The following is a 22485-nucleotide window of genomic DNA, read 5'->3' as shown; positions in this document are numbered from 1 at the left end:
TGTTTATTGTATCTGATGTTACCTATATTTGCAAAACTCATCATTTATTTACATTTGGTAGTCCTTCTTGATTTCGTGCGGTTAGTGAAAATGTTGGCCAAGTATGTTTAAGATGTTTCTTTTTTTTTCCTGTCCTAGGATAGAATAGACAACCTCAGTAGGATCTGAAGTTAATCCATTTCTATCACTACAATTACTTTAGCGAATCTGGTACCCCTCACATCTGCAACATCATGCAGAGTTAGTGATCGAGTTTGCCCTAAGATATTTCTGATACACATTTATAGCCCTATTTATAGCAGAATGTCACTGTATGGTCCCGTGAACTCGTATAATTTAATACAACAACCCAAGTATTTTACTTCATAATACAGCAATGTTGACACCAAACTCTACCCAGCAGAGCCCCCTGGTCCACAGGGAACCAGAGTCAGGTCCTTTTCCTGAACTCTGGATTCTAGAACTCTCCCGCTCTTTCTCGATTCCTAACAGTCTTTTGATGAGATGTGGAACATGCATCCAAAGTGAATTTTAGAACCAAACTTTTGAATTTTGAAGACTAATGTTAAGAAATTTGTTACATTCTTCTCAGTAATTATAAACACCCAGAGTTGGGAGAAAATTGGAAAGTGAAATTCAAAATTACTGACCTAGAGCTTTGAACAAATGACTCTTGTATGTAAAAGTTTAGCAGGTGAATCAAGGTTCTCTCTAAAATCATTCTGCAGCAAATTAGGTATCATGTAATATGTTTTTATAATCAAGAGATGATGCTAGTCAATGTTTGAAAATTGTAGAAATTTCGAGGTCACAATAATTACCCATGATTCTCCTTCCCAGAGACATTCACTTTTTACATACATTCTCTTGCTCTCCCCTCTCCTTACTTATGCCTTTTAATCACTTCACTTGTATTTACAAAGATAACAATTAATTTATGGAAATTATATATCTGAGAAAATGTGTAATTTTCTCAACTTGAGACTGCTCAAATTTGCTTATAACTTGTCAAAGTTATATGAACCTATATGAGTAATCTATAACTGGAATAATACTAGTTCCAGTATTATTTTGTAAGAAAATATAAGGGGACTACATTTATATGCAAATCATTTACATATTTTTAAATATAATTTTTATTTTGATCATAGTGGCTTACATATTGTTGAGAATAATATTTTAGATACATATTTACATAAAATCAGGGGGGATTCCCATCACCGATTTGTCCTCCCTACACCTCCGTTTTCATCCTTCCTCCCATATCCTCCTCCCTCACCCCCAGGGCTGCTAGAATATATGGTCCCCTCTGTACCCAGCTCACTACTTAGTAGTCTTGCACCTGTTTGGTCTTGGTGCCTCCCTTATTTCCCCCTCTAACTGGGATAGATAGTTCAAGTTATGTGGTTTTGTTTGAAGAAGAGAAAAGTAATAAACTGGGGTAAAAGTCTAATGCACCGAAAATGGGCGGAATTCTTCTAGAGGCTCTCATCATCGGTTTGAGAGACGAAGGAGAAAAAGAAGGCGAAACACCCCAACAGTACAAAAAGAAGTGTCAAATATCCAGTGAAGACTCCAACAATAATGATAAGCACCACAAAAAAAACCATGGTCTTGAGATAAGAAACATGGCAGAGCACATAAAAAAGAAAAGAAGAGAAAAAAAATAAGTATAAATGGGGAGAACAACTTCAATAACCACACCAAAACAAAGAAATCAACAAAAAGTAGATAGGTAAATAAAAATTAAAAAAAATAATAATAAATGTATAAAATAAATAATAAATGATAAAAAATAATATATAAAAAATAAAAAATGTTTTGTGCCTTTTGCTTTTTTTCCCCTCCTGCCCTGGCACAGTAAATATTGGGGTCATTCGAAAAGGAATTCACCTGGCCTAAGAGATATGGGGTTTCTCCAACTTTGGAGTATATTGTCAAGGGATTAACTATAGACTCTGCTCAGGTTCATTTACTCTCCCGGTGGTGCTTTCGTGGTATTTGGAAGACTTCTGCTTCATCCTGGGTGATAAAATCAGACCTCTGTATCTAGAGATCTCAGTATCTGCACAGGTCCAGGACTGGGACTTATGGTGAAGTCTTTCTTTGTGGTTCTAGAAATTCTGTTCCCTCAGTGGCATTTTAATCCATCTTTTGTGGTTGGTGGTCTTGGTCTTTGCACTGATCCTAGGATGGCACCTAGTATAGCGTCTTTTATTGTGTTTCCAGAAGCCCCATTCCGTTGCAATTGTCTCTGCCAGACCTTTGGAACTGGGGATCATGATTGTTGTGCAGGTCATAGTTCAAACCCTAGACTAGGGCTTTTTTATTGGTCCCAAGATATATACAGTCTGGTCATGGTTCTAGCAGTGATCTGTAAATCACGATCTTGGCTTTTGGACCTACCAAAGGTGACAAGTCTTCTGATTTTGTCTTATCGTTAGCTGGTAAGGTAGGATAACCTGCTCTTAGGTCAAGTTGTTCCCATTTCCTCGTTTTCAGGATATCATATTAGAGCTGGCACTTGTTGGTGACCCAGCAGTATTAGGGTTGTCCCAGATGGGAGTTGTTTCCTGTCGCTGTTGTGAAGAACTGTGTCGTTTCTATGTCTGGGATCCAGGGTTCAAGGCTGGACGGATGGTGTCTAATCACCCGAGGTCTAAGTTGGGTCCGCGTGACATATTTTCAAGGTAGGAGGCAAATCATTTATATTTAAATGCATATCTATATACATTTATATAGAAGAATGTGTTTATTAGTTTATACATTTAATATTAATTTTTGAAAAAATATTAACATCAATAAAATATTGAAATCAATAAATTTTAATGTTTTAAATTAATACATAAGTAAGATTCTTTATAGTTTGTAATTTTAATGAACTTTTTATGTATTTTTAGGTTTGGGGTTCATACCTGGTTGTGGTCAGGGTCGAAACTCGTGGAAAATTTTTTTTTCTTTTGTTGCCATAATCTTTAATCATAAGAGGTATAAAGAAACAGGTTTGCTTTTAGAAATTAAAATGTTTTAAAACTACTGTGGGGAAGACTTGTGAACCTGTATGACTATCATTTATATGTGACATTTAGAATACCTACATGAAGAAATGCAATGGTTTTAAATGGGGCTTGTTGAGAACACTCTAGACCCAACAGTATGGTAAGGAGAAGGAAAGAAATTGAGTGGAGAAGGAAAAAGACACATATGAAAGGACAGTGGCCAAGGAGCCAAGATGCATTACAGAACTAAATATCTAAGCCAGAGTCAACAACAATGAAATCATGAGACCCAAACTTTAACAATCAAACTTAAAATGGGGCGGGGGAGGTGGAGCTGGAACAGTAACACAGTGGTAAGGCATTTGCTTTGCATGTGGATGACCCAGGACGGACCTAGATTCCATCCCCAGAGTCCCATATGGTCCCCCCTGGGCCAGGAGTGATTTCTGAGTGCATAGCCAGGAATAATCCCTGAGTGTCACAGGGTGTGGCCCAAAATCCTCCACCAAAAACAAACAAACAAACAAACAAAAAAACCAGAAAGGCTGGTGGTGGCATGGGATGGACTCTGGGAACACTGTTGAGGGAAATGGACACTTGTGGTGGGATTGGTGCTGAAATACTGTTTGTCTAAAACCCAACTATGAATAACTTTGTAAATCACATAGTTGAAATCATCTTTTTTGGTTTTTCAGCCACACCCAATAACGCTCTGGCTTGGGGGACCATATGGGACGCCTGGGGATCGAACCATGCTCCATCCTAGCCTAGTGTCCCCAGGACCTTACTGCTTGCGCCACCACTCTGGCCCCTAAATAAAAAAAAATTTTAACAATAATAAATCTTTACAGAAGTGAGTAAAGTAGAGATAGTATTTGCATGTGGCCACCCAGGACTCAATACCTGGTACCCCATATGGTCTCCGAGTACCACCAATATTGATTCCTGATTCTACGTAGAGCCAGGAGTAAACCCTGGGCACTTCTGGTGTGGCTGAAAATAAAAAAAAAAAATAAAATAAATTAAAAGTAGAAGCGGCGGGGCCGGGCGGTGGCGCTGGAGGTAAGGTGCCTGCCTTGCCTGTGCTAGCCTAGGACAGACCGCGGTTCGATCCCCCGGCGTCCCATATGGTCCCCCAAGAAGCCAGGAGCAACTTCTGAGTGCATAGCCAGGAGTAACCCCTGAGCGTCACAGGGTGTGGCCCAAAAACCAAAAAAAAAAAAAAAAAAAAAAAAAAAGTAGAAGCGGAGGATGAGTACAGAATGTCTTTATTCATCCAGTAACACTGAAGTTTACAGCCAGTGTTAACTTGGACAAGCAGCTCGAATAGACCTAAGAAGAGAAAATGATTGAATCATGTAGAATTGTTCAATTGATTTTATTTTAACTTTCTAGTTGATAGATGTTCTGAATACAAATGAATAAATATACTTTATAGATGCTCATTTATTGTTCTTAGTGGATAAAAGAACTAATGTGTGAAATACATTAAAATGATAACTAATATGAAAATGATTTTATTTTTGGGTGCTTTGGAGCATTAAATTGCTATGTAATTTTTCCTAAGTCCTGAAAAGTAACCAACTTAATATAATTTAATGATTTACAAATATATTCTGAATATTTTTCTATGACTTACTATGCATATGACTTATAAATATGACCCTGGACTTTTTGGTAATAAATTTCATTTATGACCCTGGATTTTCACTTACATTTTGTGGCTGCAATTTGCAGATAAAAATAAGCACATAAACGTATTAGATATCTAAAATGAAGCATTTAAATAGCCTTAGCAAAAGAAAAGAATAAATCTTTAAATACAATTATGCTTCATATTTATGAAAATAATCAGGAAAGAAATCTTTCAGGTTTTGACTCAACTTTAATTTTCTTTATAATAAATACAATAAAACCATTTCCATATTTACTCTTGAGCTCTCTTTCTATTTCTCATATTTTATAAAAGAAATGCCCACCAGGCTCAAGATTATAGCAATTTCTTTTCCTCTAGTGTAAAAGAAGACTTTTCCTTCCCAGAATTCAAACCGCCGGGGATTAAATGTCTTTCAAAAGAAAACCCTAATTTGAAATACCCTTATCTAAGTAATATAATATGACTATGGCCAAGGTAAGAATTCTTAATGACTACCTTGTGGGATAATACAACAGGCAATATAAATTACGAATAATGTTTATTCCAGGCAAGCGTGTAAGACTCTTTGAAAATAGAAACTTCTAATAAAGAGCTTTAGGAGGTGCTATTGCTGCAAAATAATTTTAAATTAATGTACATAATCTATAATGCTTTAATTTTGGCTGCCTTTTTTCTGGAGTGTGTAATTAGCATATTGTTTTTTAATTTTAATAATAGGTAGTTTTTGTCTCAACTTGAATTAGTTGAGTGAGTTGTTGGTCTTGAATGTAACCTCCATTCAATTGCCCCACTCTATTTGTATAGCATTTTCAAACTTATAGAAGAATTTGATAGACTGTTCTCATGTTATTTGAACATAGAGGCTTAATCAAGCATGGCATGGGGTTCTCATCAGGAGAAAGTCCCCTCCTTGGGTTTGGGTGGCACTTGTGTCTGCCCTCCTCTGTCGGCCGAGCCTTAGTCCCATCTCTTTTATCTGAGCAGAAAGATGCTCTGTGGGGAGATTGGCTCTTAGCAAGTTATTTTCTGTATGTTTAATTCACAATGAAAATAAACAATAAGACTTTCTGGCATACCACGGAGAAGCCACATTTTGAGAATGTGATCCTATGCTATAAGCACAATCGTCTTTTAAAGGCCCTTTAAAAATTCCATACATAATTTTTAGACATATATAATACAGTTAAAATATTCTCTCAGCCATTCTTAAGCACCCTATTATGTGGGAACTGGGATATGGAGAATTTGATGTAATATTTTCACAGTAAGGTGGGTAAGGATTCTGCTTCCTGGAGCTACGAGAGAGGCTACTTACCTGCACTGACTTTGGGCCTAGCCATCACTCTCAAGGCTGAGGTCCCCAGAGATGTTTCTGGAAGAAAACTCCTTTTGGTCCTCACAGCCTCTTGTCACTGATACATCCTGTTTCCCTTCAGAGAGTCTCTGATGTTGTTCTACTGTCCCCCACCCCCTGCAAGGCCCACTAATGAAAGATTTGCACCCGAGATAAAATAGAATTGAGGGGCTCCTGCCTGGGAACTGTGTCCCTGTAAGAAGCTCCGAGTCTAAATTGTTTGGACCCATCGGGAACCAGGGTGAGTGCAACCCTCCACCTCCTCCTCCTCTGAGGGGTACCTGGGCGCTGCCTGGGAACTGCCTTCCTGTAAGAAGCTCAGAGACTAGACAGCGTTCCCACCAGCAGTGGATGAGAGTTCCTTTGTCTCCACAACCCCATCAGTACTGCTTGTTCTCATTCGTTGTGATGTGCGCCAATCTCTGTAGTGTGAGATGGTACCTCATTGTTTTGATTTGCATCTCCCTGCTGATTAGTGATGTGGGACATTTTTTCATGTGCCTTTTGGCCGCTTGTATTTTGTTTTTTATCAAAGTATCTGTCGATTTCTTCTCCCCATTTTTTGATGGGATTAGATGTTTTTTCTTGTAAAGTTCCATCAGTGCCTTGTATATTTTGGATATTAGCACCTTATCTGATGGGTATTGGGTGAATAGTTTCTCCCAATCAGTGGGGGGCTCTTGTATCCTGGACACTGTTTCCTTTGAGGTGCAGAAGCTTCTCAGCTTAAAATATTCCCATCTGTTTATCTCTGCTTCCTCTTGTTTGGAGAATGCAGTTTCCTCCTTGAAGATGCCTTTCGTCACAATATCACAGAGTGATATCACCTACGTGTTGTTCTATATACCTATGGTATCAATTGTGATATCAAGGTCTTTAATCCATTTGGATTTTACCTTCATACATGATGTCAACTGGGGGTATAAGTTTCCTTTTTTGCAAGTGGCTAAATAGTAGTGTCAACACCACTTGTTGAAGAGCCTTTCCCTGCTCCATTGAGGATTTCTTGCTCCTTTATCAAAAATTAGGTGCTTGTATGTCTGGGGAACATTCTCTGAGTACTCAAGCCTATTCCACTGATCTGAGAGTCTGTCTTTATTCCAATACCAAGCTGTTTTGATAACTATTGATGTGTAATACAGTTTAAAGTTGGGGAAGGTAATGCCTCCCATATTCCTTTTCCCAAGAATTGCTTTTGCTATTCGAGGATGTTTATTGTTCCAAATGAATTTCTGAAGTGTTTGATTCACTTCTTTGAAGAATGTCATGGGTATCTTTACAGAGATCACATTAAACCTGTACAATGCTTTGGGGAGTATTGCCATTTTAGTAATGTTAATTCTGACAATCATGAGCAGGGTATGTATTTCTACTGCTGATGGGAATGCTGTCTAGTCCAACCTTTATGGAAAGCGATATGGAGATTCCTTTAAAAACTGGAAATTGAGCTCCCATATGATCCAGCTACACCACGCGTAGGGATATACCTTAGGAACACAAAAATACAAAACACAAAAATCCCTTCCTCACACCTATATTCATTGCATCACTATTTACAATAGCCAGACCCTGGAAACAACCAAGATACCCTTCAACAGACGAATGGCTAAAGAAACTCTGGTGCATATACACAATGGAATATTATGCAGCCGTCAGGAGAGATGAAGTCATGAAATTTTCCTATCCATGGATGTACATGGAATCTATTATGCTGAGTGAAATAAGTCAGAGGGAGAGAGATAGACACAGAATAGTCTCACTCATCTATGGGTTTTAAGAAAAATAAAAGACATTCTTGCAATCATTCTCAGAGACAAAAGAGAGGAGGAAGTCTGGAAGGTCCAGCTCACAACATGAAGCTCTCCACAGAGTGGCGAGTGCAGTTAGTTCTCTACTACATTGAGAACTATCATAACAATGTGAATGAATGAGGGAAGTAGAAAGCCTGTCTAGAGCACAGGCGGGGGTGGGGTGGGAAGAAGGGAGATTCGGGGCATTGGTGGTGGAAATGTTGCACTGGCAGGGTGGGGGTGTTCTTCACATGACTGAAACCCAATTACAATTGGCCTTGTAATCAAGGTGTTTAAATAAAGATATTAAAAAAATAGAATTGAGGGTGTAGAATTGAGAATTTTCAAGACAAGCTATTATGTTCACATCTTCAAAGTACCTCTTCAGACAATCAAGATTCCAAAGTACAAAGCCAGGAAATGGCGATTTTGAAGTTTTGTTTTGTTTTGTTTTTCCATTGAGAGAATGAAATGACTGATGCTTGAGCACACTTAGGGTTGACAGTGGGAGTTCCCTAGTGATACATTCCTAAAGTGATATCTGTCTTATTTGCATGAAGCAGTGGTGGTTCCTTTTATAGTTACTTGGACCATCCTAAGAGTCCTTCAAATGTTTGTAGATGATGGTGTTTTCATTTAGAATGTACTACAGTTGAGATCTTGTGGACCTGTTATTCTAATCAGTATTTCAAAGTTTGACTGTGCTTTCAGAATATGATTTGGAGGGGCCTCTCTGTGAGTGTGTTAATGGAAAAACAGCATTTTGTCCTTTCCGAAAAGGGATGTTGAAGATTTATCATCCATACAAAAACTATCATGGAGTGAAACTAATTGCCTCAGTCAAGAATCCAAATGACTTTGTCAATTTTGAGAGAAGCAGGGAACATTTTCTGGCAGCGATAATTGTGATAACAGCCTAACCAAGAGTGGTTAATATTGTTCTTTAATTGCCTGGAGTAACAGTACATGTTCCAGTGATATGTCACTTCACATATCATGTTCCATTGTGGTCAATTTGCCCCACAAAGCTTTCAACTGGCTTTGAAAACTTTCCTGTCAGGCAAGGGCTACTGGCTGATTGCTTTCCCACACTGTTCTGATTACTGATTTTTGAAATATTTTTAACTTCCGTCCTCCCGCTGTTTTTTTTTTTTTCTTCCTATGGCTACTCTAGCTACCCTGAGGGTGTAGTGTGGAGCTGTTGACGTACAGTAAATCAGCCCCTCAGAACATGACTTTCCACATCTGTCCCCAACTTCAGTGCTACTGTGATTTAGCTATTTACCTTGGCCTGGCCTTCGAACATAGTAGATTCAGGTTTTTATTTATAGAAGCATATTGGCAAATTGCTGGAGCATATGAAAAAAAGAGGTATGTTTCTTGTTGAGAATTCCATTTTAAAAAAAATTTCAATCGTGTCACTTTTGTGACCCTTAATCATGAGGTATCACCACTCATTCAGAGTACTTCTAGAAAGCTGAAAAAATGAACTTTTATATAATGGATTCCCATGATGCTTACTACTTATACATCAGAATAGAGTAGACAAAAATATCCTTTCATGAATGAAAATGCTTGATTTCTCAGTGAACTACTCAGATACAACTAGAGGAAATATGTGGATATTTCGTCGGGCAATTTATCCATGAGGAAGTCTTCACGATTTGAGACATTCTTCTTTTTTTTCCTTGACCTTCTCTTCTATGTTCTGTCTCCCACCAAGCAATAGTACTGAAGTGTAGGCCACTTCCTGATCTCTCCTCTGCCCCATCTGGCCTCATGGTTTTCTGAGGATGGTCCTATGGGAGAATCCAGCAGACACCTTTCTTAGAAGTAGATTTGGTGTCTGCTAGGTAGCTCTCAGTGAGAGCAGTTGGGGAAGCAGACCTAGAATGTGCTGGAAGATTTTTAAGACTTCCATAGTGCCATGTATATTATTGGAAGAATGACCAATTTGTCTTGTACACATTATTTTCCTGCATATCCACTTTCTTTCCTCTTTGTGTGTGTGTTGGACATAAAATATGTACCTAAAATTTGTATCACACTCAGGGCAATTTGAATTCCCTGGTATCCTAGCTTTCAATGTGTGTGGAAAGTCAGTTTTCAAATTCTGCCATCATTAACTATTTTTTCTGATCACCACTAATATCAATTGCTCAATGAAATATGGATGTAAACGTAAACACACATGCTAAAATCAGCTCTTTCAGTGTACTAGCAGAAATGCTCCATTTTAAAGTTAGACAAGAAAAGTCTAATATTTGTAGAAAAATAACAATCAAGAAAAATAATCTCTGTGGTGATGATGCTAGATATGTGTTTGAGAAAATTAGACATTCTTTCCCATTTAGAGGATCCTCCATTTTAGTTTTTACAGAACACAGAGAAGAGCCAGAATATGCTCTGAAAGATGGATCTATAAAAGATGAGTGTCTGAATTTTTTAGTTGACATCAGTTCAAATTTTCAAGAAGAGCAGAAGCTTCAAGAGGAAGGAAAGAGAGAAAGAGAGAGAGGACCAGAGAGTGAGCCCATGTGGTAATTGTGTTCATTGCACAGTTTTAGAAAAATCCTTACCCGAGAGAGAGCTATGTTGGCATTTCTGTGCTGGTTGACACCCACCCCCCAGAAGGTCAGAGGACCACATGCATACAAGGATCAGTGGACTGGCAGACACATGTTGTGGTAGCTGAGAGTGCCCCCTCACTTGCAGAGGATCCTCACACCTTGAAACTGCGAGCTTTAACTCCCAGAATGCCAGGCCTGAACATTGGAAGCAGATTTTTTTTTAATTTTTGTTTTATTGAAACCATTTCCAAAATTCTTTTATACGTGTATTTCAGACATAAAATAAATCAGGGTCTATCCAACCACAAGTGTCAACATCCCTCCACCAATGTCCCCAGAGTACATCCTATGCCACCACCCTTTGGCCCTTGATCTCCCAGTATAACGAGCCCATTTTAAGTTTAGATAGCTATAGTTTGGATCTCTTGGTCTTATTTTTGACTTTGGTTTGGATATTTGATTCTGCCTTTTTTTTTTAATCTCCACAAATGTACCTGAGACCACTTGGCCTCCATCCCATCCTTTCTTTTTATTCCTTTTTTTTTTTCCTTTTTGGGCCACACTCAGGGGTTACTCCTGGCTATGCACTCAGAAATCGCTCCTGGGTTGTGAGACCAGACCATATGGGATGCTGGGGAATAAAACTGTGGCCCGTCTTTGGTTAGCTTGTGCAAGGTAAATGCCCCACCACTTGCGCCATGGCTCTGGCCCCCTTGCTAATTTTATAGAAAAATACAGAAATATGAGGTAAAACAAAGTGATTGATGTACGAAGGTTCTGTGAAAAAGGTTGGCGCCCCTATCTAAAAGTATAAAAAAGGGATGGCAGTTTTTTTTTGTTTGTTTGTTTTGTTTTTGTTTTGTTTTGTTTTGCACAGGGGCAGCAAAAATTGGGTAAAATAGAAAGAAAAAAAGCCTTTGGTCCAAAAAACAGGGTGTCTCTACCCATGAGTCATTCTGTCATAAGACTAACTACAGTCTCTGGGCATACTAAGTTGTCTTACCCCAAAGTCTTTCTTTTCGGTCCCAGGAAAAGTTCTCCTCAATCATGTTTGTCGCAATCAGGATTTAGTAATTAGAGCTCTTGGTTTTTGCATAGATCCTATGTTAGAGTCAGGGTGTCATGGAGTGTCTTCTGGTTTCATCTCATCATTAGGTGGTAAGGCAGGAAAACCCACTCTAAAAGCAAGTTGTTGCTGTTTCTAAGTCATCACCCACTCTGAATCAAGTTGGTGCCAGGCAGCATAAGGACCTTCCTCAGTAGAAGTTCGCTTCCTGGTGCTGGTGCAGAAAATCATGCTACTTCCAAAGGTGGAATCTAAGGTTTGAGGGTAAACAGCTAATGCCTGAATGACTGAAGCCTATGTTAAGGCACTATGACAAATGTGCAGGGTGAAAGCCTCCCTGCACAATAAAATTCTGTCTTAAACAGAATTCTAATACCTTTTCCTTCAAGCTGTTTTTAAATTGCATACAATTGTCTTACATAGGTGAAAATAGATGATAAAGAGTGTGATGTCATGGACACATTTAAGCATTACAATATAATAAAAAATTACTAAACCCTGCTTTTGCCCCTAAGATTAATACCAAGACATCAGTCATTGGTTTTACTGTTACAATGAAAGGACTTGAAAATCAGTTACTAAGGAGAAAAGTTAAGTTTAACTGAAAAGCAGGTAATAATTCTTTCAAGGTAAAAAAACTGATAACAAATTTTAATATTAAGATGTATTTGGAAATGTTAATTACCTTAATGTGCTCGCGCCTTGTCAAGCTTTGGAAACGACTGAATCAAGGGTAGCAGATGCGGTGACTGAAAGCCCCACACCTCTTCACCCAGTGTGGCCAGTCCTCCGAGGCACGTCTGTCCCTTCCATATTGTATACTAAACAGGGGGAGATGTGGGAGATCGAGCACCCCACATATCAAAGGAACTCTGAATGAATTTTCCACCGCCTGCCTGATTCAAGCCACAAAAGTTTGCATAGCCCCGAACCAACAGAAAACTCTGCAAATAAATTTAGCTCAGCACAAAGAATCTGGCTTAACCAGATGCCTTAACCTTTCCATGGAACCTGTTTTTGTAACTGCTCTCAAGCATGTAGTTACAGATATGTTTTTGTAAAGTTTAAATTATGATCCTTATTGCTTGCACAAAAGATAGATCTAAATGGAAAATAGGCTAAACAAATAATTGTATTTGCGTAAATATCAATTAGCTATTTGTTTAAGAATTTGCTTCCCCTCCCCCCATCCTGCCAGGTTCCTCTTTATCCTTCCTGCCATCAAAATGTGTTTATGCTCCCATTGGTTAAAATTGTTGTACTTGTAAAAAAATAAATAAATAAATAAATAAATAAATAAAAAGAAAAATAAGCCAATATGTTTATCTTTAATATACATATTTTAAAAGTCTTATCCAAAAAAATACCAAATAACTCATCTTTAGACCACTCTCACTACACACACATATTTCTGTCTTTAGTGTCTTTAGACCTTCGGTTACATTGACTTTCATATCTAATAGCTATATGAGTGGGTGGTCTTGGATAAACCTGTAAAGTTCATTAAAATAGTGATCATAAAGAAAAACAAATTACTCTAAATAAGTAGTTATTTTAACTACTAAAATCAAGTCTTCTTAAATTAGTGGGGAGTCATCCTTTCATTTTAATTAAAGGAAATTTAGTAACAAAGCAGAAAAATTATGTATAATGAAAGTTCTAATAAAATCAAGAACAGCTTATAACTAAAACATAAGAAACTGATACTAGATTCAACCAGTTTTTAAGACAACATTCAGAAAACATTGGGTTTTATCCATAAAATATTTAGCATAAAATATGAATATATTTGCATGAAAATTCTTACAGTTTCTATTTGCTTAAATATAACTCATAATATTAAGTGTTCAAGAAAAAGACAAGGTTAGAGTTCTATTGTTCTCTTATCTTAGATATAAGATAATGTCTATATTGTATATATATTATAAAATGGGGGATTAAAAAGCAAAGGCAGAGAAAAGATGACAAAGGAAAGGAGAAAGGGAGGGAACAGGAAGAGCTGGCCACAAACATTGGAGGGAAGGTGGAAGAGAAATGACAATAGATACCAAAAAATCAATGTCAGTAAAAGGAGCAGTAAAACCTAATGGTTATCAAAAGTGGTTAACTTGGAAGTAGATTCTTGACTCTTGTTTACTCACTGAACTCTTCCCAATATGATGCCAAGAATGATGCAATCCGGAGAGGGAATGGGTCCAGCCCACACAGTCATGCAGGGAGAGATCAGGTTCAACAGTCATTGCCCCCACCATCTCTTTCCTCAGGTTCTCTTCTTACATAGTCTGACTTTGTGAATGTATTCTGAGAAGCTTCCTAATTAGTGCAAAGCCTTGTGCAGTCTGCAGTGGGCTATGAAAGACAGACTAAGCATATGTCTGTCCCCAAAGCGTATTACTGCCACTGCTCTGGCCTTAGCTTCCCCTTCCTGGCTAAGCTGTGCTGATACTTCAGAAGCTGAAAGAAACAAAAGGTATACTTGATTGGCGGAGAGAATCCTGAACATGTTGTACATTTCCTTACAATCCTATATTCACACCCACAAATTACTGATGAACAAATGAAAGCCAGAAAAAATGCATCTTAACTCAGAAGAGCATATGGACTTTTGCCCAGCAAGGTGATCTAAAAAGGCTTCAGACTCTGCAAGTGTCCACTGTGCTATGGGGCTTCTTTTTTCTTTCTTTTTTTTTATAATATCTTTATTTAAACGTCGTGATTCAAAATATGATTGTAGTTGGGTTTGAGTCAATGAAAGAACACCCCCCTTCACCAGTGCAAACTTCCTATCACCAATGCCCCCATCTCCTTTCTCCCCCAAGCCCCGCCTGTATCCAAGACAGGCATTTTGTATTCCTTACTCACAGACATTGTCATGATAGTTTTAGGCGTAGTTATTTCTCTAACTACACTCACCCCTCTTTGTCATGAGCTTCATAACTTGAGCTGGTCCTTCTGGCCCTCATCTCTGGGAATTATTTCAATGTCTTTTATTTTTCTTAAAATCCATAAATGAGACCATTCTGTGTCTCTTTCTCTCTCTCCCTCTTATTTATTTCACTCAGAATAATAGATTTTATGTACATCCTTGGCTGCATAATATTCCATTGTGTATATATACCACAGTTTCTTTAGCCGTTCATCGTTGAAGGGCATTTTGGTTGTTTCCAGAGTCTGGCTATTGTAAATATTGCTGCAATGAATATATATGTGAGGAAGGGATTTTTGTGGACAGAAAGCAAAGTTATTAAGAAATAGAAAGAGAATGGAGCAGGGGTGGCGAACATGTGGCTCTCGAGCTGCATGCGGCTACTGGCCAAAATGAATGCGGCTCTTTGCCTCTTATCATGATTTTGTATACTGTGGCTCTTTGCCAAGTTTGGATTTTGTTCTGCTGCTTCTGAGGAGGGACCTCTGAGGAGAGATCTCCAAGCTGCACAGGCCAGCGAGCGGGGGAACCCGTGTGTCACATGTTGGGTCACATCTGGCCGTTAGTTCTTAGTGTGGAGGATGCAGCACACCATCACCATCACTGTAGGATTTTGACCCTCACTCAAAATGGCAAAATGCAATATATGTTTAATAGATTATTGTTAAAGTTATATGCTTTTGCGTGAGTGTTTGTCTGTTTTGGCAGGTCACAGCGTGGTGTGGCTCTCTGACTCTCACAGTTTAAAAATTTTTTTAAATATAAATATCTTTATTTAAGCATAAGGATTAAAAGCATGTTTATAGTTTGATTTTAGTTTTATATACATATATATATATATATATATATAAAAGAACACCTCCCTTCACCAGTGCAACGTTCCCCTACCAATTCCCCCCCCCCCCATCTTCCTCTTCCCCCTCATATTGCCTGTATTCAAGACAGGCATTCTATTTCTCTCACTACCATTGTCATGGTAGTTGGCAGTGTTATTTTTCTAACTAGACTCATCACTCTTTGTGGTAAGCTTCATATAGTGGGCTGGAACTTCCAGCTCTCATCTCTATTGTCTCTATGTGTTACTACAATAATGTCTTTTCTTTTTCTTTTTTTAAATTTTTATTGTGACCAAAGTGCATTACAAATCTTTCACTGCATCATTTATGGTACATAGTGACAATGAATGAGGGGCATTCCCACCACCAGTGCTGTCCTCCCTCCACCCCTGTTCCCAGTATGCTTCCCATATCTCCCTCCTTTACCCCCCCAGAATGCTAGTGCAAACTGGTTTCCACTTTACAACTTGTTGTAGATTGAGCATCCATTCCACCGTCATTGGAGATAAAAAGGATAAGAAAAAAGGGAGAAAAAATTTGGTGACAACTACCAAAAGAAGAAAGAAGAGAGAAAAAAAGAAAAGAAAAATAAAAGAAAAAAGAAAAAAATGGACCCAGCAAATAAAAATAAAAATAAATCTCTAAATAATAACCACAAGAGTGAAAAAAAGAAGGAAATAAAGTCAAAAACTAACAAATCAAAACAAAACAAGAAAATGTATGGCTGCTGGAGTGGCAGGGTTTGGCATTCCCCCCACTTTTTTTTTTTTTTTTGCATAGGCACAGTAAGCATTGGGGAAGAAAGGGAATTCCCATGGCCTAAGAGATTCAGGGTTTCTCCATCCTTGAAGCATACCATCATGGGATCAACCCCTGGCTCCATATATACTCATTACCCCATCCCAAAGGCTTTTTTGTGATGCCAGGAAAGTTTCCTCTTGGTTGTGTGTGAGAAAATCAAGCCACTGTAGCTAGCGATCTTGGTATTTGCACAGGTTATAGGTCGGGGTCTAGGATAGAGTCTCTAGGTTCTAGAGGTTCCTATCCATCGTTGTTGTTGTGTTCAGTCTTCTGTAATACTTGCTCCCTGTTTTCGTTCAGTCTCTAAGCCAAGGCCTAGGATATATGTTCTGCTCAGTCTCTGTTGTCCAAGTTGGACCTCTGTAATAATACATGTTGTTGTTGTTGTTGTTGCTGTTGTTGTTGTTTTTTATATGTCCTGGGCTACAGCCTAGGGTAGGGTTTTCCTTATTAGTCCCAAGGTAGGTTCTGTTCAGTCACAATTGTCAAAGTCAGTTTTCTGTTGTTGATGCTCTTATTTTTCACAGTTCGAAGGACGATAGCTCTTCTGATTTCCATTTAGTGTTAGGTGATGTGATAGGACAGCCTGGTCTTAGGACAAGTTTTCCTTTCCTCTTTGTCATATCAAAACTGGCACAAGTTGGTGCCAGATCTGTGTTATAAATTTCCCAATGGAGCTTAGTTCCTGGTGGTGTTGCCTGGAGCTGTATCATTTCTACGTCGGGGATCTGGGGTTTGGGATTGGACTAACACTGTCCAATCTCCTGGGGACTGCGTTGTATCCACGTGACACATGTTCAGGATGGGAGGCACCCTTCTGCTATAAAAAGTGAGTTCTTATCCCTAGAAGATAAGATCTTGTTTCTGTGTCTATGTTTTCCCCCTTTTTTACTGTGCCCATACAAAAACGTATGGTGTCATACTGTGTTGCTGGTGCTATTCTGGGTAAGGATGACAGCTGCACACACAGTCTCTGTCATCTGGTTTTGTTCTGAGCTTTTATCCCAGTCAAGGCTTTTTGTACCAAGCAGCACAAAAATGGTAAGGATAGAGAAAAAATGTATATGTTAAAATAGAACAAATAAATAAAACTGAGTTAAAAAGAAAAGGTATTCGAATAAAACAAGTAGGGAGGAGGCTACCTGTATATTTAGGAATACATATCTTAATATGTATTGTTATACAGCTTCCATAGGCAATATAAGACTCCCAATTAGGTCCCAATTAGGAGGAGGCAAACTCCTCCCCATCCCCCCAGAGCTCAGATGCCAGACCTGGCCTTGAAAGCCAGCCTGGCGTGGGGGGCTCTCAGTCTCCTGGACTAAGTGGTCAGTCCTGGAGACCTTTGGCCAGCTGTCTGTCCAGAGTCCCAGCCATGCCAGTAGAAGAGGAGCAGTAATCCTGGCATGTGGGATCTTCTGGGTCCAGCTGCAGCCTTCCTCTCCAGTTTGAAAAAGCATGGGATTGGAGTTTCCCTCCTCCCCCTTCCCCCCAGAGCCCAGTTGCCAAACCTGGCCCTGAAGACCAGTCTGGCATGGGGGGATCTTGGTCCCATGGACTAAGTGGTCAGCCCAGGAGGCCATTGGCCAGCTGTCTGCCCAGATTCCCAGCCATACCCATAGGAGAGGAGCAGAAATCCTGGCATGTGGGATCGTCTGGGTCCAGCCACAGCCTTCCTCTCCAGTATGAAAAGCCACAGTTTAAAATTTTGGCTCTTTGTGTCAAACTTGTTCGCCACCCGTGGAATAGAGAATTAAAAAAAAAAAGGAAAAAAGAGGGGGAGAGAGTTCCTTAGCAGTTATATTTGTAAAAGTTATTGTATCACAAAAAAGTCATTAATGCAAGAGCCAAAGGTTTAGTATGCTCACATTTCTTTTCTTTAGAGATAGGAAATACACTGAATAAAGAAAAGATGTGTGTGTGTGTGTGTGTGTGTGTGTGTGTGTGTGTGTGTGGCACAGCAAAATATGAAAGAAATTGGAAATAAACTCCTTTGGCCCCAAAATCAGGGAGATCTTACCCTCGAAGCACTTTGGCAAAGACCAACTCAAGGCTCCAGGCATGCTCAGTTGTCCAATCCCCCCCCTCCGCCCCCCCCCCCCCGAGTCATTCTCAGTGGTCAGCTCTTCAGTCTCACAGTTGTTGCTGTCAGGTTTCTGTAGTTAGAGATACTGTTTCTGTACAGGTCCTGTGTTGAAGACCAGGTGGTGTATAGAGTCTTCTGGTTCCATCTCTCCATCAGTTAACATTGCAGAGAATCCTGCCCTAAAGGCAGACTATTGTTGTTGTCTGGTTGGCAGGGTGATATAAGAACAGTTTTTGGAGTAAGTCAGTGCCACAATAACAGTATTTTAGATTAAAACACAGAATAAAATGATAAAGATGTAAAATGATCTTAAGACCTCCAAACAAAATGTTTAAGTATTAATTAGGCCTTAATATTTTCAGAAATACTTTATAAAAACCTTTCAGAACTAGTTGAAGTCTTTCTTAGTAATAAAAATGTTCACTTAAGAAAACGTTTTAATTACTTTCTTTTTTAATTGTATTTAATTGTTTTCTTTTTTTTTTTTAATTTCAGGGTCAACCGGGTCCTCAGGTATGTAAATGCTTTTCTAAAAAGTGATTTAATTGGTTCCAAATTAGAACTTTCCCAGAATGGAAATTGTCCTGCACTTCTTTTGAAGGATAGAAAAAGGCTCTAAAAGTATAATCCTGACACCACTCAGTAGAACAAATATTTTCTTGGAGTAAATCCTTGGAGCCTCTTAGGGATGCGAGATCCACATCAGCTGTTGAAGCAGATGGCCCATTTAACAATGCACTATCATATAAAGCAGAACTCCTAACTAATCTGACACAGTGCCCCAGACTTTTATGTCAGATAATATGACTTAGTAAATGTAGGAATGAACTGGTTTTTCTTGGTTCCTGATTAATCATGTACTAATAATGTTGTCTCAAATCCATGAGAGTTCTCCCTTATTTAAATGGTGAGCCTACCAGCTACTTGTTACTCATTCTACGCAGATATTGAATTTGTTTTACCCTTTCGATATCTGCCCATTGCTAAAGACATGATTTATAATTAAAATGTGATTGCAGTCAACCTAAATCATATTAAAGAAAGTGAATCAAATATGGTAACAGGAAAATGGTGTAAGGAGATAAAATATAAAAGGTGGGAGTTGTCAAAACTGTCAATAAAACAGTCAATTTCATCTCTGGATTATTTAGTCTATAAGAAGCATTGTCCAGGACATGTCATTATCAATGTTTCCCTTTGGCACCTTAATACCTTTAAGTTAGAGGGTTATATATTGAATTCCCTTCTCTGTCCAATATATTGAATGCTATTTCAATCCTAAATTGCTTGCTTCATAAGTAATTTCTTATCTTTGTCAGTCAATGAAATAAATTGTCTATTGTGTGCTAATTTTCGATTGATTTAGGCTATGAGAACATTATATATTTTTATAAGCTCCTCATCTTATGACTTCAACAAAACAACCCAAAATTCCTGGTATTGCAGTAGAGCCTTGTTTTGATGTTATGCTCAGGAGAAATTATAGACTTTACTTAATTTATATTCATACCAGAGAACACTCTCATCTGTGATTTTAATTCTTGTATTCCAAGGTGACTCAAGGTAGTTATTTGATTGCAAAATATGCTCACAGAAACTATATTGTTCCCTAAACTAAATGATGTATTATAATGGGACCAAGACAAAATAAAAAGTGCCTTTCTTTATTTTTGCTTACAATCAGCCTGGACTGCATAAATAAAATGCTTCTGTAATTAGAAGAAATTAAAAACCCACTTGAGATGATTATAAATTGAGGAAGTGTTGACTCTCTCATTAAAATCCTTATACCACCTTCACAATTCAGAAGGAAAAAAGTGGGAAATAGATGATAAAATAAGTCAGAACGTTGCTTTTTATATAATAAATATACTTTTTGTTTGGGTGTTATACTTACCTGTCTGTACTCAGGACATATTCCTTACTTAGGGATCATTCCTGGCAAGGCTTGGGGGATGATACAGGATCCTGAGTATCCCGCCCATGTCACATGTCCTGCTCACAGACCTATCTCCCTACCCCTAAATTCAACCTATTTCAACTTTTAATAGGGCTTCTGCTTTAGCTGAATCTCCTTTTTTTTCCAAGTAAAGAAATTTTATTAAAAGGACACAGAGAGGGGCCGGAGAGATAGCATGGAGGTGAGGCACTTGCCTTGCTTGCAGAAAGTCGGTGGTTCGAATCCCAGCATCCCATATGGTCCCCCAAATGAGCCTGCCAGGAGCAATTTCTGAGCATAAAGCCAGAAGTAACCACTGAGTGCTGCTGGGTGTGGCTGAGAACAACAACAACAACAACAACGAAATTAAAAAGGATAGAAAGAGATAGACAGACAGAGAGCAGGCAACACATTCAAGGGAGTACATGGGTTTCTCCAGGAGAGGAGAGAACCCCAGAAGGCAAGAATTGCACCCCATGTTGGAATGTGGGTGATTCTAGAGTTGAATGCTGTAAAGTGCTTGCTTTTTTAGGGTACTTCCTTGAGCATAAGGAGTTTATTTGCAAGATGATAAAACTGATATATGGGAGAGTGGGAAAATGATTCAAGGGAAGCAAGAAAATATTAGTAAAATGTTACTTAAAAAAAATGAAGATGTTAGGAATTCTTTAGGTGGCATTGGAAATGGTGGCCCACTTTGGTTTTAATCTTTGACCATGTAGTGGACTAATGTCATGGGATTTTTATTAAAAATGCCTTCCTCTGGGGGTTGGAGTCATAGAAGAGCAGGTAAGACACTTGCCTTGCTCATGTGATTGACTTGGTTTGATTCCCAGTACCCCATATGGTCCCCCAAATCCCAACAAGGGTGATCCCTGGGCACAAAGCCAGGTTCAAGCCCTAACCAGCACTGAGTGTGGCACCAAATAAATACTTAAATAAGTTAAAATAGTCTTCCTGTCACAACAAAAGAAAAATCCATGTATGTAGGAAGTCTAAGTGTAAAGTGTAAGGGGTAACAGAAGCCAAGACTTGGCCTCACTTTGTCTTTCTAGAACATGGAACAGAATTTTGTTTTTATATAAACTCCAAGAAAAAAATGCAGCCTATCTCCTATCTTTTCATGATATTTTTCCATAGAAGTTTCTATTTTTATATTTAAAGAAGTAATTTTCCAAATAACTGATAAGTAATAATAAATTAAATATAAAATGTTTTGCACTTACTACTTGGTACACATTAACTTTCATACTTAGACTCATAAATTAGGTAGTTTTATATACTAGCTCCTTTTCACATCCATATGTTCCACTTACTCTGTTACCTATTGTAATATGTTATTTTTCCAACCACTAATAAACCCTCAGGAAATTTCTCTGGAAAAAAAATTTGTGAGCCAAAGACAAATTTTCTCTATCTAAAAGTATTATCACTAAGAAATGACTTAAGAAATGACATCTACTCTGGAAGTAGACATGATTATCAGCTAACTGCATGGCAATTACAGTATTTTACACAATTACATCTTTCATCAATATATTTTTTCATGAGCAACTGTACATAGACTATAAGCATTTATATTTAAAATAAATTTATAAGGGACAAACAGTAAATAGCAAGCAATATATACTTAAAACCTGTTAAGAAATTTTTATGAAATTTTAAAAGGTTGAAGTGTTTCTTTTATTTAATCAGATTTCTCTTAAAATTTCCATGTTCTGTTTTTGGCTTAGTCACAATGATTTAATTCACATATACTATATTTATAGAAAGAGGGATTTATAATTTGGACTATGTCTTCCTTTCTTTTCTTTAACATTTTTGTGACTTCAAACAATATTCAATCTTTTTCTTAAACTGCCAACTTTCTCCATTACCCTGATTTCAGAAGAGATCTTAGCCAAGTCTCTTCATAACTTATTTTGTATATCCATATATATCATAAGATTAATAGATTTCATTATATATTTTACTTCCCTGTGGGTCCTGTTCCTCCTCCAGTTCAGTTACAGTAGCACATAGTTAACTAGAAAGTAATAGGAATAATTTTGGAAATTTTTCTTTTTATCGTCTCTCCCTCCCCAGCTCATTTTGCAGCTAGTTAAGAGAGAGAACTGATCACTCTGGACAAGAACTTGGTGCTGAAAAGGGAGTGCCATGCAAGGCATCTCTCCATTGACAATAGTGCAGACCATAGTGTCAAAGGAGAAAGAGAAAATGAGAAGGAAGAAGCAAATTGCCTACCGTAGAAAGTGGGGGTGGTGGTGGAAGGGAAATAGGAATATCGGTGGTGGAAAAGGTACATTGGTGAAGGATAGATTACATTGTATGATTGAAACCCAACAATGAAAAATTTTGTAACCATGGTGCTTAAATAAAGCAGTTAAAAGAAAAGAGAGGGAACTGAGGAAGAAAGTGCTACCTCCCCAAGCTTTCTCTCAATTAGCTCCCTTCACTTTGT

The 22485-nt window shown here is 38.1% G+C and overlaps 1 protein-coding gene and 1 non-coding gene across 2 annotated transcripts in view; one reads left to right on the top strand and one right to left on the bottom strand.

Moving 5' to 3' along the window:
* COL25A1 (collagen type XXV alpha 1 chain) overlaps nucleotides 1–22485 on the top strand; it is a 554610-nt gene that overhangs the window by 322071 nt on the left and 210054 nt on the right. Inside the window, exon 5 of the mRNA XM_049786981.1 lies at nucleotides 18581–18598. Within this exon, the coding sequence (XP_049642938.1) occupies nucleotides 18581–18598 (18 nt within the window). The remainder of the gene's footprint in view (nucleotides 1–18580; nucleotides 18599–22485) is intronic.
* LOC126029309 (small nucleolar RNA SNORA66) lies at nucleotides 128–260 on the bottom strand. The gene has a single exon (XR_007502930.1). It is a non-coding gene; the product is annotated as a small nucleolar RNA SNORA66 (small nucleolar RNA).

The sequence above is a fragment of the Suncus etruscus genome, chromosome 14, assembly GCF_024139225.1.
Source record: "Suncus etruscus isolate mSunEtr1 chromosome 14, mSunEtr1.pri.cur, whole genome shotgun sequence".
Lineage (NCBI taxonomy): Eukaryota > Metazoa > Chordata > Mammalia > Eulipotyphla > Soricidae > Suncus > Suncus etruscus.
The sequence above is the reverse complement of the archived record's forward strand: the minus strand, read 5'-3'. Positions and strand labels throughout refer to the sequence as shown.